Raw genomic sequence first — 13,235 nt, forward strand, 5'->3', positions numbered from 1 at the left:
CTTCCTAAGCTTTGGTCAAGCGGTCCTTGACTGACTCAACTAGTATTGCACCCGCGCATTGCTGCGGCCGACCAAGGTTCCAGAAAAGAACTATTCCCTCTCTACAACCATCTCTCTCTCTCTCTCTCTCTCTCTCTCTCACACACACACACATGCACATGCACATGACCCTCTCCCTCTCTCTACCACGTACACACACTCTCAAATGTTGAAACTCTCTCTCTCTCTCTCTCTCTCTCTCTCTCTTCTCACATGCACACACATATACACACCTGCTCTCTCTCTCTCTCTCTCTCTCTCTCTCACACACACACACACACACACATGCACACTCCCTCTCTCTTCTTACACTCTCCCACACATAGAAGCGCTCTCTCTCTCTCTCTCTCTCTCTCTCTCTCTCTTTCAATCTCTCTCTCTCTCTCTCTCTCTCTTACTCTCTCTCTCTCTCTCTCTCACGCACACATACACATATGTAAATATATAGTATATACAATATTATGTTTTAGATACATAAGCCTATACATAGACACATATACTTATACATATATACATGTATTTAAAAATATAAATACAAACATCAACATAATTTAATTAATTTTGATTAAATTTTAATGTGCGGAGATGGGTGATACTTTTAAATATATAGATAGATATATCATACACACATCTAAACACACACACACACACACACACAAACATAAATATGTATATATATATACATACATATGTATGTATATATATATAAATGTAAATAAAAACACACACATGTATACACACATATACATATATGTTTTCTATTTAATTTATATTTTATTAAAAGATACTTTTTATTCTCTTTCTCTCTCTTTTCACCCTCCCTCATTACATCTCTCTCTCTCTCTCTCTCTCTCTCTCTCTCTCTCTCACCAGGTTTGGCCCATCTCACTCTCTCTCAAGCACATTCTACACATAGATGCAGATGTACGCACATGCATGCATATACGCGCTCTCTCTCTCTCTCTCTCTCTCACACACACACACACACACACACACATGTACACACCGCACATACACTAATCTAAACACACGCTCTCTTCTCCCACACACACACACACACTCTCTCTCTCTCTCTCTCTCTCTCTCACACACACACATGTACACACTGCACATACACTAATCTAAACGCACACTCTCTCCTCTCACACAAACTATCTCCTACATAGAAATTATCTGTCGCCTCTCTCTCTCTCTCTCTCTCTCTCTCTCTCTCTCACACACACACACACACGTACACACCGCACATACACTAATGAAAACACACACTATCTCCTCCCACACAAACTATCTCCTACATAGAAATTCTCAGCCTCTCTCTCTCTCTCTCTCTCTCTCTCTCTCTCATGCACACACACACTCTCTCTCTCTTCAAGCACACTCTCTCACATAGAAACTCTCTCTCTCTCTCTCTCTCTCTCTCTCACACACACACACTTAAATGGATTTACACACATATATATAATTTTAATTAATTAAATTTTAGATTAAATTTTAATGGTAGGGATGAGTGGTGAGGTGTGCTCACTCTCAAATAAATGCATCTTTCATGTAATCTCTCTCTCTCTCTCTCTCTCTCTCTCTCTCACACACACACACACACACACACTCAATTTATACATCCACCTATAATCGTAATAGACCACCTATAATCGTAATAGACCATACAATTATCTTGTCAACTCAACTCATACATCCACCTATAATCGTAATAGACCATAAAGTTATCTATACTCCACCAATGACATTGTGGAAGTAGCAAACCATTCAACGGCTAGTGCAACCTTTTTTATTTTGTGCTTTTACAAAATGACTACCAAAACGACTCACATCTATGATGGTCCTCACAAATGACTACCATCAAAGACTTTATACACTTGGACATTGTCCCTCGTAAATGGTGTGCACCAAGGATGATCCTTCTTAGCCCCATGATGCCATCCATCAAACAACTATTTTTTATCCCTTGTGATTAGGTTAGGGTGGGTGACTGACTACAACCATAAACATATGACTCAATGTCCATTTTGTTAATTATCTCATGTAAATAGTTGATGTTATGAGATTTTTATCGTTAGACAACTCTTTTTAATAAGTCTTTTTACATGCATAACCATATAGGTAAAGACATAAATCAAAAAGTCATATGGCCAATACTTATAGGTGAAAATGTATAAAACATATAGGTGTAGACATAAATAAAAATTCATTTAGCTAATCATTATATTAGGGTTTTCATACCTAATGTCCATGGTTAAGATATAAAACCCTAATGGCCTAATGCTTGCCTATAAATTTGAACACTCAAAAACCCTAATGGCTACTACTACCTATATGCACATGCACATGCACACTATTTATATATACATGTTTTTTCTTTAAATGCCTTTAAAAAAAGAGTCTTTCGCCGTAATTAACTATTTTCGATCTTGTTGAGGCATAATTGTTAAAAGAAAAACAACGTTTCATTTTCTAGGGAAATTTTTAAATGATCAAATATTTTGTTTTTTTCTCAAAAGCACACGCATTTTATCTCTAAAAATACTATTTTTCCTTACAATATTATGTTTTAGATACATAAACCTATACATAGACACATATACTTATACATATATACATGTATTTAAAAATATAAATACAAACATCGACATAATTTAATTAATTTTGATTAAATTTTAATGTGCGAAGATGGGTGATAAGTTGTGGTCACTTTTAAATATATAGATAGATATATCATACACACATCTAAACACACACACACACACACACACAAACATATATATGTATATATATATATACATACATATGTATGTATGTATATATAAATGTAAATAAAAACACACACATACACACATGTATACACACATATACATATATGTTTTCTATTTAATTTATATTTTATTAAAAGATACTTTTTATTCTCTTTCTCTCTCTTTTCACCCTCCCTCATTACATCTCTCTCTCTCTCTCTCTCCAGGTCTGCCCCATCTCACTCTCTCTCTCAAGCACATTCTACACATAGATGCAGATGTACGCACATGCATGCATATACTCTCTCTCTCTCTCTCTCTCTCTCTCTCTCACACACACACACACATGTACACACCGCACATACACTAATCTAAACGCACACTCTCTCCTCCCACACAAACTATCTCCTACGTAGAAATTATCTGTCGTCTCTCTCTCTCTCTCTCTCTCTCACACACACACACACACACACACATACACACCGTACATACACTAATGAAAACACACACTATCTCCTCCCACACAAACTATCTCCTACATAGAAATTCTCAGCCTCTCTCTCTCTCTCTCACATGCACTTTGAAGTTAGTTTCTTTTTGATCCCACATGCACTTTTCTTTAACCGATACCCCGAAGTGGATTGTAACCAAAGATGTATTCTGATCTGTCCTATAGGTCAGCTTTGGCCTCGACAGGACGTTAATATATCTTTCTTTCTTTCTTTCTTTCTCTCTCTCTCTCTCTCTCTCTCATGCACACACTCTCTCTCTCTTCACGCACACTCTCTCACATAGAAACTCTCATGCACACACACACACTCTCTCTCTCTTCACGTACTCTCTCTCATGCACACACACTCTCTCTCTCTTCACGCATAGAAACTCTCTCTCTCTCTCTCTCTCTCTCTCTCTCTCTCTCACACACACACACACACACACACACTTAATAGATTTACACATGTATATAATTTTAATTAATTAAATTTTAGATTAAATTTTAATGGTAGGGATGAGTGGTGAGGTGTGCTCACTCTCAAATAAATGCATCTTTCATGTAATCTCTCTCTCTCTCTCTCTCTCTCTCTCTCTCTCTCTCTCTCACACACACACACACACACATACACTATTTATATATACATGCTTACATACCTATAGATACACACACATACATAATATATATAAGTGTGTGTATCTATAGGTATGTAAGCATGTATACAAAGATTTCATTGAAAGATGTGAGATGAGATCTTCTTAGATTCAAATTCAAAATTGCTTTGGAAGATGTGAGATTTGGCTCCTCCTTACGACTTGAAGGAGGAGTGGCCATTTTGAAATAGGCCCCCCTCCTTTGCCCACGTGGAGGGAGGGCCACTCTCCCTTAATCCTGTATAGATGATCTCGGAAAATGCTTCCGTGGTTTTATTAGCCTCTAAAGATGGAGACACCATTCTCGTCAAAAGAGAAGAAAAACGGCGATCGAAGGCTGCTTTATATGGAGTCCGTCCGACACTGGATGAATGAGTGTCGTTCAAGATAGCTTGGACCAATGGAAGATAGTGCTCCCATTTGGACTGCTGGTCATGACAGTATGACTTGAGGACATCAAAGGCCAACTGGTTATAAATTTATGTCTGGCCATCTGTCTGGGGATGGAATGCACTAGACAACTGCAACTTAGTTCCGAAGTTTTCAAATAATGCCCTCCAGAAATGCGAGGTAAACTTGGAATCTCTGTCTGATGTTATGGTGCTAGGCAAACCACAAATTGGATACCAATGCTTGAGAAACAGACGGGCTACGTCCTCGGCTGTGGCCGTATGCTTGCATGGAATGAGCATGCAGAATTTACTAAAGCGATCCACAATGGTAAAACACTGAGTGTTACGAGATCCAGTGGATGCTGGTAGAGGCCCTACAAAGTCCATAGATATGTCGATGAAAGGTCCGTCGGGGATAGGCAAAGGTTGAAGTAAACCTACCTTCTTTGTATGGGGAACCTTGACTTTTTGACAAATCTTACAGGCTTGTACATGTGCATAGACATCACGCCTCATCTTTGGCCAATAAAAGGACCGTTCTAATTTCTCGAGAGTACTGTTGATACCCCTATGTCCTCCAACTAAGGAGTCGTGGGCATCGTGGAGAAGAGCAGAACGCTTTTCTCGAGTAACACAGAGACGGTTCTTGTAGAACAACCAACCGTTCTGTACTGAATAGTGGCCAGGCTCAGAAGTGAGGGCCAAACTATACTGAGTACCAAACTCAGGGGAGTCGACATATTGGTCTTTCATACTATCCAAGTCCTTTCCCGTGATTTCGAGAATGGTAGCTTCGTGGACTGCCTGGATGCTGGACTTTCGACTGAGAGCATCTGCTACTGGGTTATGCTTACCAGGGATGTATTCAATCATACCTCCAAACTGTTGGAAGATTTGACTCCACCTGGCCTGTCGATCACTCCACTGGGCACTTGGCATAGTCTGAAGCCACTTAAGTGCTTGGTGGTCTGTTTTCACTGTGAAAGCCTGTCCATAAAGAAAAGGCTTCCAATGTTTGAGCGCTGTGATCACACCCAAAAGCTCTTTGTCATATACTGAATAATTCTTTTCGGCGACATCCAACTTTCTGCTATAATATGCCACGGGTCTATTGTCCTGCTGGAGGACTGCACCTATGGCTACATTGCTGGCATCGGTGATGACCTCGAAAGGTTCGTCCCATGATGCTAACTTTAATACAGGGGCTTCTGAGGCACCTTTCTGGAGTGCGGAATGCATCAAGTGCCTTACCTGTAACTGAGACTTTCTGCTTGCGAGTCTTCACCCCCTTGAGCAAGTCGATAAGAGGTGCTGCAAGGTTGGAAAACTGATGGACATGTGTGCTATAGGCCTGGCAAAGACCTACGAATGAACGGCTTTCTTGGGCGGTCTTAGGAATGTCCCAATCTAAGATCTCCTTAACCTTTGATGGGTCCAGTCGAATCCCATCGAAACCAATGATGTAGCCCAAATACTGAACTTCCTAAAGATAGACTTTTTGGCGTTTATGTAGAGCTGATTATCTCGCAAAAGTTGCAAGACTTTCTCCACATCTTTCTCATGCTGCTCCGCAGTGGCTGAGAAGACTAGTATGTCATCAAGGAATATGAAAACACACTTCCCAATGTGGACTGCGAAAATCCTAGACATCATCTTATTGAACGTTGCGGGTGCATTTGTAAGCCCAAAAGGCATGACTACGAACTCGTAGTGACCACGCTCTATCCGGAAAGCTGTTTTTGGAATGTCAGCTTCAAAAATGAGGACCTGATGGTAACCACTCTTGAGGTCGATCTTAGTGAAAAACTTAGCACCGTCTAAACGCTCCAAAATGTACTCTATCCTGGGCATAGGAAACTTATTCTTGATAGTGAGTTTGTTTAATGTCCTGTAGTCTACACAAAGGCGTGCAAACTTGTCCTTCTTTTGGACAAATAGGATAGATGCAGCAAATGGGGAGGAAGAAGGCCGAATGAATCCGGCTCGGAGAAGGTCAGATAACTGCTTTTCTAACTCGCCCTTTAAAGTCTTGGAAAGACAATAGGGAAACCTGCTAGGAGGATCTGATCCAGGGACCAAATCAATGTGATGGTCCTCAAGGCGAGGGGGTGGGAGACTGGGCGGGAGATCGTCCCTAAGCATAATGTCCTGGTGTCTGGATAGGAGGTCTGCTAACTGAGGGACTCAAGATGTAATGGATGCTACTACTGAGGGAGGGGCTGTTTGAGCACGAACATAAAGGAGTGCTCCTTCTGCTCCCTTGCGGATAGCTCGTCTGGCCTGGAGATGTGAAATCAATGGGATGCCAAGAATGCTTCTATCCCCCCGAATCATGACAGGCTCAGGAAAACCTTTACAAATAGTAAAAGTGTCCTGCCCCCAATTGGGAATAGGCTCATACTGACGAAACCACTGAATTCCTAAGATCATGTCACACCCCAACAAAGGTGAGACGATGAAATCTTGTTGAAATGAGGCCTTCTGAACTTCAAAGGCAAATTGCTGTGCCTTCTGGGAAATGTGGGTGCGAAGACCAGGTGTAAACCCGTCCACATCCAGATGATATGGGACTAATGTGCAGTTCAATTTATTAGCCAACTGGGGAGAGATGGCGTCTTCAGAACTACCCATATCGAAAAGGACTACAAACTGTCGGCCCTCGGCAGAGCCATAAGCTCGGATGAGGCTCTTCTGAGCAGCATCACTCTCACCCTCCTGCTTAGCATCAAATACCACGGATGGCATAGGATGCATGGAAGGTAAAAGTTGAACTCCATTTGAGGTAGTAGGCGGGGCTGAAGGAGCTGGGGAGGCTGTGGCAACTGTGGCAGAAGAAGCTTTGGCGGCTTGTGCCGCTTGCCATTTGTGGCAATCCTTCTTGACAGAAAAAACATCTATTTTCTGACTGGTACTTTCTTTGCTCCTCTGGAGAAAGATAACCTCCAGTAATGCCTGCTTTAGCCTTTTCATCAGGGGTTTTCTTAGGTTCTTTATCCTTCTTACCCCCTGAACTGGAGCTATTACTGCTGTCCTTCTTAGCATCTTTAGAAGATGCGTTACCTTTCCCTGTCTGTGTAGCTGATTGCTCTGCTGCTGGGGTTTGGTACTGGACTAAGATGCCTGCTTGGGCTTGCCCCCGTTAAGCTTCATTTCTTCATTCTGAGCGAGAGTCAGAGCCCGGTCATATGTACTTGGTTCAAAGTTACGAACGGTGAACCGAATGTTAGAGTCCAATCCACGAATGAATTGCTCCATCTTGGCCTGCTCAGATAACCCTAACTCCTGTGCTAAAGTAATAACCTTACCGGAAAACTGAAGCACTGGGGATCCGTTCTGTCTGAGTCCATAGAACTCGTCTTTCAGACCGGTCATGTACTGGGGTGGGAGAAATCTGGTCTTCAGGTCATGGACAAAGATGTCCCAATCAAAGGCTGTGACACCTGTGGCCTGGTCTGTATGAATACTAGACCAATGCTGCCACCAAGTGACTGCTTCACCAATGAGATCGGAAGCCGCTAAGTGGACTTTGTCTTGTGGGTCTGTGATTCTAGCTAATGGAAAATGAACATTAAACTGATGAACAAATTGATTAACTGATGAATGATCACACTTACCATCATACTTACTGAAGTTTGGTTGACTGCGAATGATGGTGGTTGATGCTGCTGCGGGCTGCTGGCTGGTGACACCTATGACTGGGGAGACTGAGGAGAGCTGCTGATACCTCAAGTGTATGGCCTCCTTTTCCCGTTGGTGTTCGAGTAACATACGTTCTCGATCAAGCTCACGTTGGTGTTCCCGAGCGACGAGTTCAGCCTGACGCCGGTCTTCGTCGATCCTGCGTTGGGCTTCCTCATAGTCCCGTCTTTCTTCTTTTTCTCTTTTCCTTCGGGCCTCGTCCTCTCTCCTTTGTTGTTCCATCTGAAAGAAGAGGGAGATGTAGTCGGGTGCTGTTGGAGGTGTAGAAGGACGTGCTGCTGCTGCCTCCAAGAGTTGGAGACGCTCCATGAGCAGCTGGTTCTAAGCTCTAAGAAGAGCTATGGTGTCTGCTGTAGGCGGAAGAACAAGGTCTCCTTCGGGGGAGACGTCTTCCGGCTGATGAGTACTCTCTCCTGTAGACATGATGCTGAAGTCGGTGGTCGTGCCGGAACGCAATCTAACCATCCAAGGATGCCCCCACGCTAGGATACGGTGTGTGTGGACAATCTGAATCTGATACCAATGTGATATGCAGCGGAAGTCTTTGTATTGGAAGATCCTGTCACACAAATGCTCACACCCTCTTCTGTATCCTGAGTTTCGTGAGTTTAGCAATCCACTTTAATACTTCAAACTTTAAAGAGTTGAGAGAGAGAGAGATGAGAACTATACACCAGATGGGGTCCCGAATTACCCACTGAAGGGCCCCCTATCTCGATAACGAGATAGTATTTGCTTTATTTCTTTAGAGAGAATGACTGTGGACTGTAGATAAGCCAAACGCAAGATCTCGGAGGATCGGAGAGTGGCTGATCTGTACACTGCTGTAGAAACACCTCGATGACCTGATCTCGAGCCTATGAGGAAGGGCTGCACACCTGAGGCTGAGAAAAGAAGAAGGTGGACTGTTCTACACTATGTTAGAATGCTGAACACACTTATGAATGCTGTGTTACCTTCACCAGATGACTGCTGCATGTATGGATGATGCACAGAAGGCTGGATGCTGATGCAAACAGTTGATTCAGGACTGGAAACTGCTGTGGACAGAAACGCAGACCTGTAGGGAAGCTGCTGAACTGAAAACGCAGGTGTTCTGAGGCTGCTGGACAGAAACGCAGGGGATCTCATGCTGCTGAACAGAAACGCAGGTGATCTGATGCTGGACAGATGCAGAAAACACTGGCTGAAACCTGGCATTGAACTGGGGCTGATCTATATGCTGAATCAAGGCCTGAAGTGATGCTGAATGCAGGCTGATTGGATGCTGATAACAGGCGCCTAGGGCTGACTGAAGCAAGGGGTTCTCAAGGGCTGGAGAAGCAAGCTTATGAGCTCCAAGGGCTGGATTAGTCTAGGGCTGAAGGCAATGATACTCCTAGGGCTGAGGAGGAGAGCTCTTAGCACAATGAAGACTGAATGAAAAAACTAAGCTCTATGCAAGCCTATTTATACTAACTGGAGGTTGGTCATTTAATAAAGTTTATATTTATAAATGCCCAATAATGCAAATAATGCTAAATAAATACTATTAAATATGAAAAAAATACTAGATAAATCCTAGTAAATTCCCTAAGGCTTCTGGGATGTTCTAAATGATGCACAGGCATATGAATGCATATTATGCAGGATGCAGAGTGCTTTCTGATGCAAACCCTAAGGCTTCTACTGACTCTACATGCATGAATGATTCTCTCCAAGTGGGTTAAGGGACTTGACTGACTGACTGACCTGCTAAGGCTGAGGAATGACCTACGTAGCTTGTGCCTGACTTATCCTGGACTCAGGATGTACAATGGGGTCACGGCGTACGACAATTATCATCCTATTGGGTTCTAAAACTGTACGACTGCTGCACTTCTGATGATGAGCCATCTTGTCACCATGCACTGAGTGCAGAGTGCATGTGACAATCTCCCAATCTTAGAGTGTCAAGTCAGTCCTCTTAACCCACTATGGAGAATTCAGCAAGTTTTTATCATTCAGATGCATCTAGAGGTTAGCCATAGCAACAGCATGCATTAGAGGCATTTAGGTGCATTACATGTAGAGGGGGCTAGCCCTAAGGCTAGCCCCAAGGCAGTCCCCAAGGTGGGCTTGCCTTGCAAGGGGGGTAGCCAACCCCCTAGCCACCTTTAGGCTCAGCCGGCAACATATCTGGAGGCTAAGGAGCAGCCCATGTGGACTTGGGCCCAATCGGCCAGGTCTGGCAGCCACCCGACCAGCATACAGGCAGCCGACTAGCATTTTATGCGTCGTGAACATCTGCTACAGCCAACTAACATTTAAGGTCAGTCGCAAGATTTAATGCTGGCCAACAGCAATAAGAGGCAGCCGACTAGCAACATATGGACATATAAAAAGGCACAGTCTGTCCCAAAATATGCAGGTAACAAGCATGTATGCTTAGGCTCTTGCATGTGCATACTTACAGCCATACTTGTGCTCTCAGCCCAAGGCAAAGAAGCTCAATCTCTTCAAGAGTATTCAGCTCACCTACCTTTAGTTTCGGGGCGGTGTATTTCTCTCGAAGATAGCTTCAAAGTCACCTAAAGCTTATGCATAGCTCTGCCCAACATTTGGCCGCTTTGCCCTTGCGTTTGGCGGTCAGTCAGTCAGTGTGTCCGCTTAGTCTTGTGGACACAGTTCAGCTGGGGGGGGGGGGGGGGGGGGCCTTCAGTGGGTAATTAGGGACCCCATCTGGTGTCATCTCTACTACATCTATTTCAGATTCATGTATACTGTTTTAAAGGATTGCTAAAGACTCACTTAACTCAGGTTCAAAGAAAGGCTTCGTTGTTTCACACGGTCCTAGCTCGGCGCATGCTACAATGCCAAAGTCCTCTATGGGGCAAACCGGCATGGATTTGTGGGAGTCCGACCTTAGCCCCTAGCTCGGGGGTGGTTCAAAGCATAGAACCTACGGTTGGGAGGTGAGCTAGCCTACATCCCTCTCGGGGGGGTTGTACTAACCACTTGTGTTTCATGTTTAGAAGATCCGTGGGTTGTTTTTCCTCGTCGATATTCCGATTTTCATGCGTGAAGTGTATTTGTTCCTCCCACTTCTTTGTGATTTCCAAAATCAACATGTATTGTAGAAGAAGGATCCCTTTTGAGAACAAGATAGGTACTTGGGTTCGACAATTGTGGTCATGACAAGAGCACTTGTTTACCATGGCACCTTCTTTCACCTCTCAAGCATCTGTGGGTGAGGAGGAGTAGACACATGGGAAAAGTAGGCATTGGAATTTGGCAGACATGGACATTATGTTTTTATAGCATAAGGCAATGGGGAAGCTAGGTTTTCTTTCCTAGCCCACCAAACCCTCACCTCATCGCGCAAGGTGTTATTCCTTCACCATCACTTTATGGGGTGGTCGTTTGGGGAGTGACTTGATCCGAGTAGATTTCTGTTTTTTGGAGTGAAACATTTTGATGGTTCCTTCCAGATACCTCCAAGCTGTTTTCCCTCCTCAAGGGGTTCTATGGGCTATACACACCCACAGCCAGCAGCCATAGGTGGAAGGAGAGTTGTTTGAGTATGTAACGAGAAGCAGATTTCTTGATAGCTTCTTGATTTGTATGCACTCGCAATGCCTTAGCTGAACAACTTGGACCAAAATTCTTCTTGATTACCTGGACTCGTCGGTAGACCAATCTAAAGGAGTAGATATGGACCATTGCAGAAACCCAAGAGTGGTTGATCTCTTGGGAGGCTCAGATGGAGATACGTGCCTTGGGGTCCCATCTCGTATATGATATCTGGCAGATTATTGTTTAGGATATTTGAGTGGGTCCAGTTGTAGATGGGTGATTTGCTTCTAGGTAAAATCCCTAATCTGTAGAGAAAAATTTATTGTAGACCATTGACTTGGGAGACATAGAAAGACTTAAATAGAAAGATTGTACACAAAGCTCATATTACGGTTGGACACTTTGCTAGCCAGCTTCTATTCCCCTCACTGTATCTCCAAGCTCCGCTTGGGTGGCTATGTGCTTCAATGTCTTCAAGCGCAAGCATAAATCAGCATCAAAATGATGTTTTGTCAGCATCAAGCGCTAACCTTATGGTGTGTTAGGCCAAAGGCAAAAATATTTATGCATGAATGATGTATAATGCATCTATCAAAAGTTTTGGTTTAGGTGCCAGAAAATCAACATTGTCCAATCTAGGGTTCAAGATGTAAGGTTTACCTTTCAAGGTGATGGACAGGGGAGACTTCCCAAACAGACCCAAGATGATCAAGGGTTCTAGGAAGTAGCCGATGGCACGGCTTGTTCCACAGACATGAACGAGACCGCGTCCTCCCGCAAGAAGGCCGGGCTTGTAGCGTAGTTTGGTGCCTACAGACCAACAATAGGGATTAGGGTTTCACGCAGAATCGTTAGAAAGGTCATGCAGGTGAGACATGAAGGCATTAGAAAACCTGTTTCGTTGATTTCCACGACGCAGCCGTCGCTGATCTTCTCCATGAGTCGGAGGAAAGAGGCCTCGTAGTCGCGCAGGCCGGGCGCCGCATCGTCCACCCTGATGTCCGTGATGCGGATAGGGGTGCCCGTAAGCGTGGCGAGGACCAATCGGTGCCTGAACTGCTGGGCACCTCGCAGCTGCAACCCTACCGCCATAGCTACTTGAGCTCGTGATTGCCGCACTCTATGTATTAAGATGTCCCATTCTTTCACATGTGTCCGTCCGGACATAATGCTAGCAAACCAAATTTTTCAAAGTACTATATTTCAAAAAACAAGATACCCATTTTTTTAACAAACACGCTAGAAAAATGAGATGAAAAAAAAAAAGTGAGGAGGGAAAAAGAGGGATGTCAATTATGGGGGGTATGATGATTTTTTTTGGAACAGTAAATAGGAAGCTCATGAAGCAGCCCAGGGAATGATTGGTGAAGTTTTTGTTCTTAAAGCTCATGCATCATTTTATTGTGGCAGGGAGATTTTTACAGGATGTTGAAGAGTTTTTGTTGACAGGGATAATTCCAAATGGTATTGAAAAATCAAAAAAATATGGTTTTATCAGGAAAGCTGCAAGGTATGTGATGGTTGGTGATGCTTTGTATTTGAAGGGAATTGACTTGATAATGCGACGGGTACCTTGGAAAGAAGAAATCTATAAAATTCTTAAGGAAAATCATGAAGGAGCATGCGGTGGACATTTTGCCTCAAAGATTACCTTGCATAAGGTATTGCAGGAAGGTTA

The 13,235-nt window shown here is 43.4% G+C and overlaps 1 protein-coding gene across 3 annotated transcripts in view; it reads right to left on the minus strand.

Moving 5' to 3' along the window:
* Positions 1 to 12,688, minus strand: part of LOC147626862 (RNA cyclase family protein) — a 51,567-nt gene extending 38,879 nt beyond the window's left edge. For all 3 annotated transcript variants that reach the window (XR_015268425.1, XM_086815384.1, XM_086815383.1), the window contains exons 1-2: positions 12,451 to 12,688; positions 12,218 to 12,367 (exon numbers count right to left, since the gene is read on the minus strand). Coding sequence is in view for 2 of the 3 variants with exons in the window: in XM_086815384.1 (XP_086671510.1) it covers positions 12,218 to 12,367; positions 12,451 to 12,649 (349 nt within the window). In the remaining variant the exon portion in view is untranslated. The remainder of the gene's footprint in view (positions 1 to 12,217; positions 12,368 to 12,450) is intronic.
* Positions 12,689 to 13,235: the final 547 nt, after the last annotated feature.

This window comes from Cibotium barometz, chromosome 21 (assembly GCF_041138505.1).
Source record: "Cibotium barometz isolate CiBa-2024 chromosome 21, ASM4113850v1, whole genome shotgun sequence".
Lineage (NCBI taxonomy): Eukaryota > Viridiplantae > Streptophyta > Polypodiopsida > Cyatheales > Cibotiaceae > Cibotium > Cibotium barometz.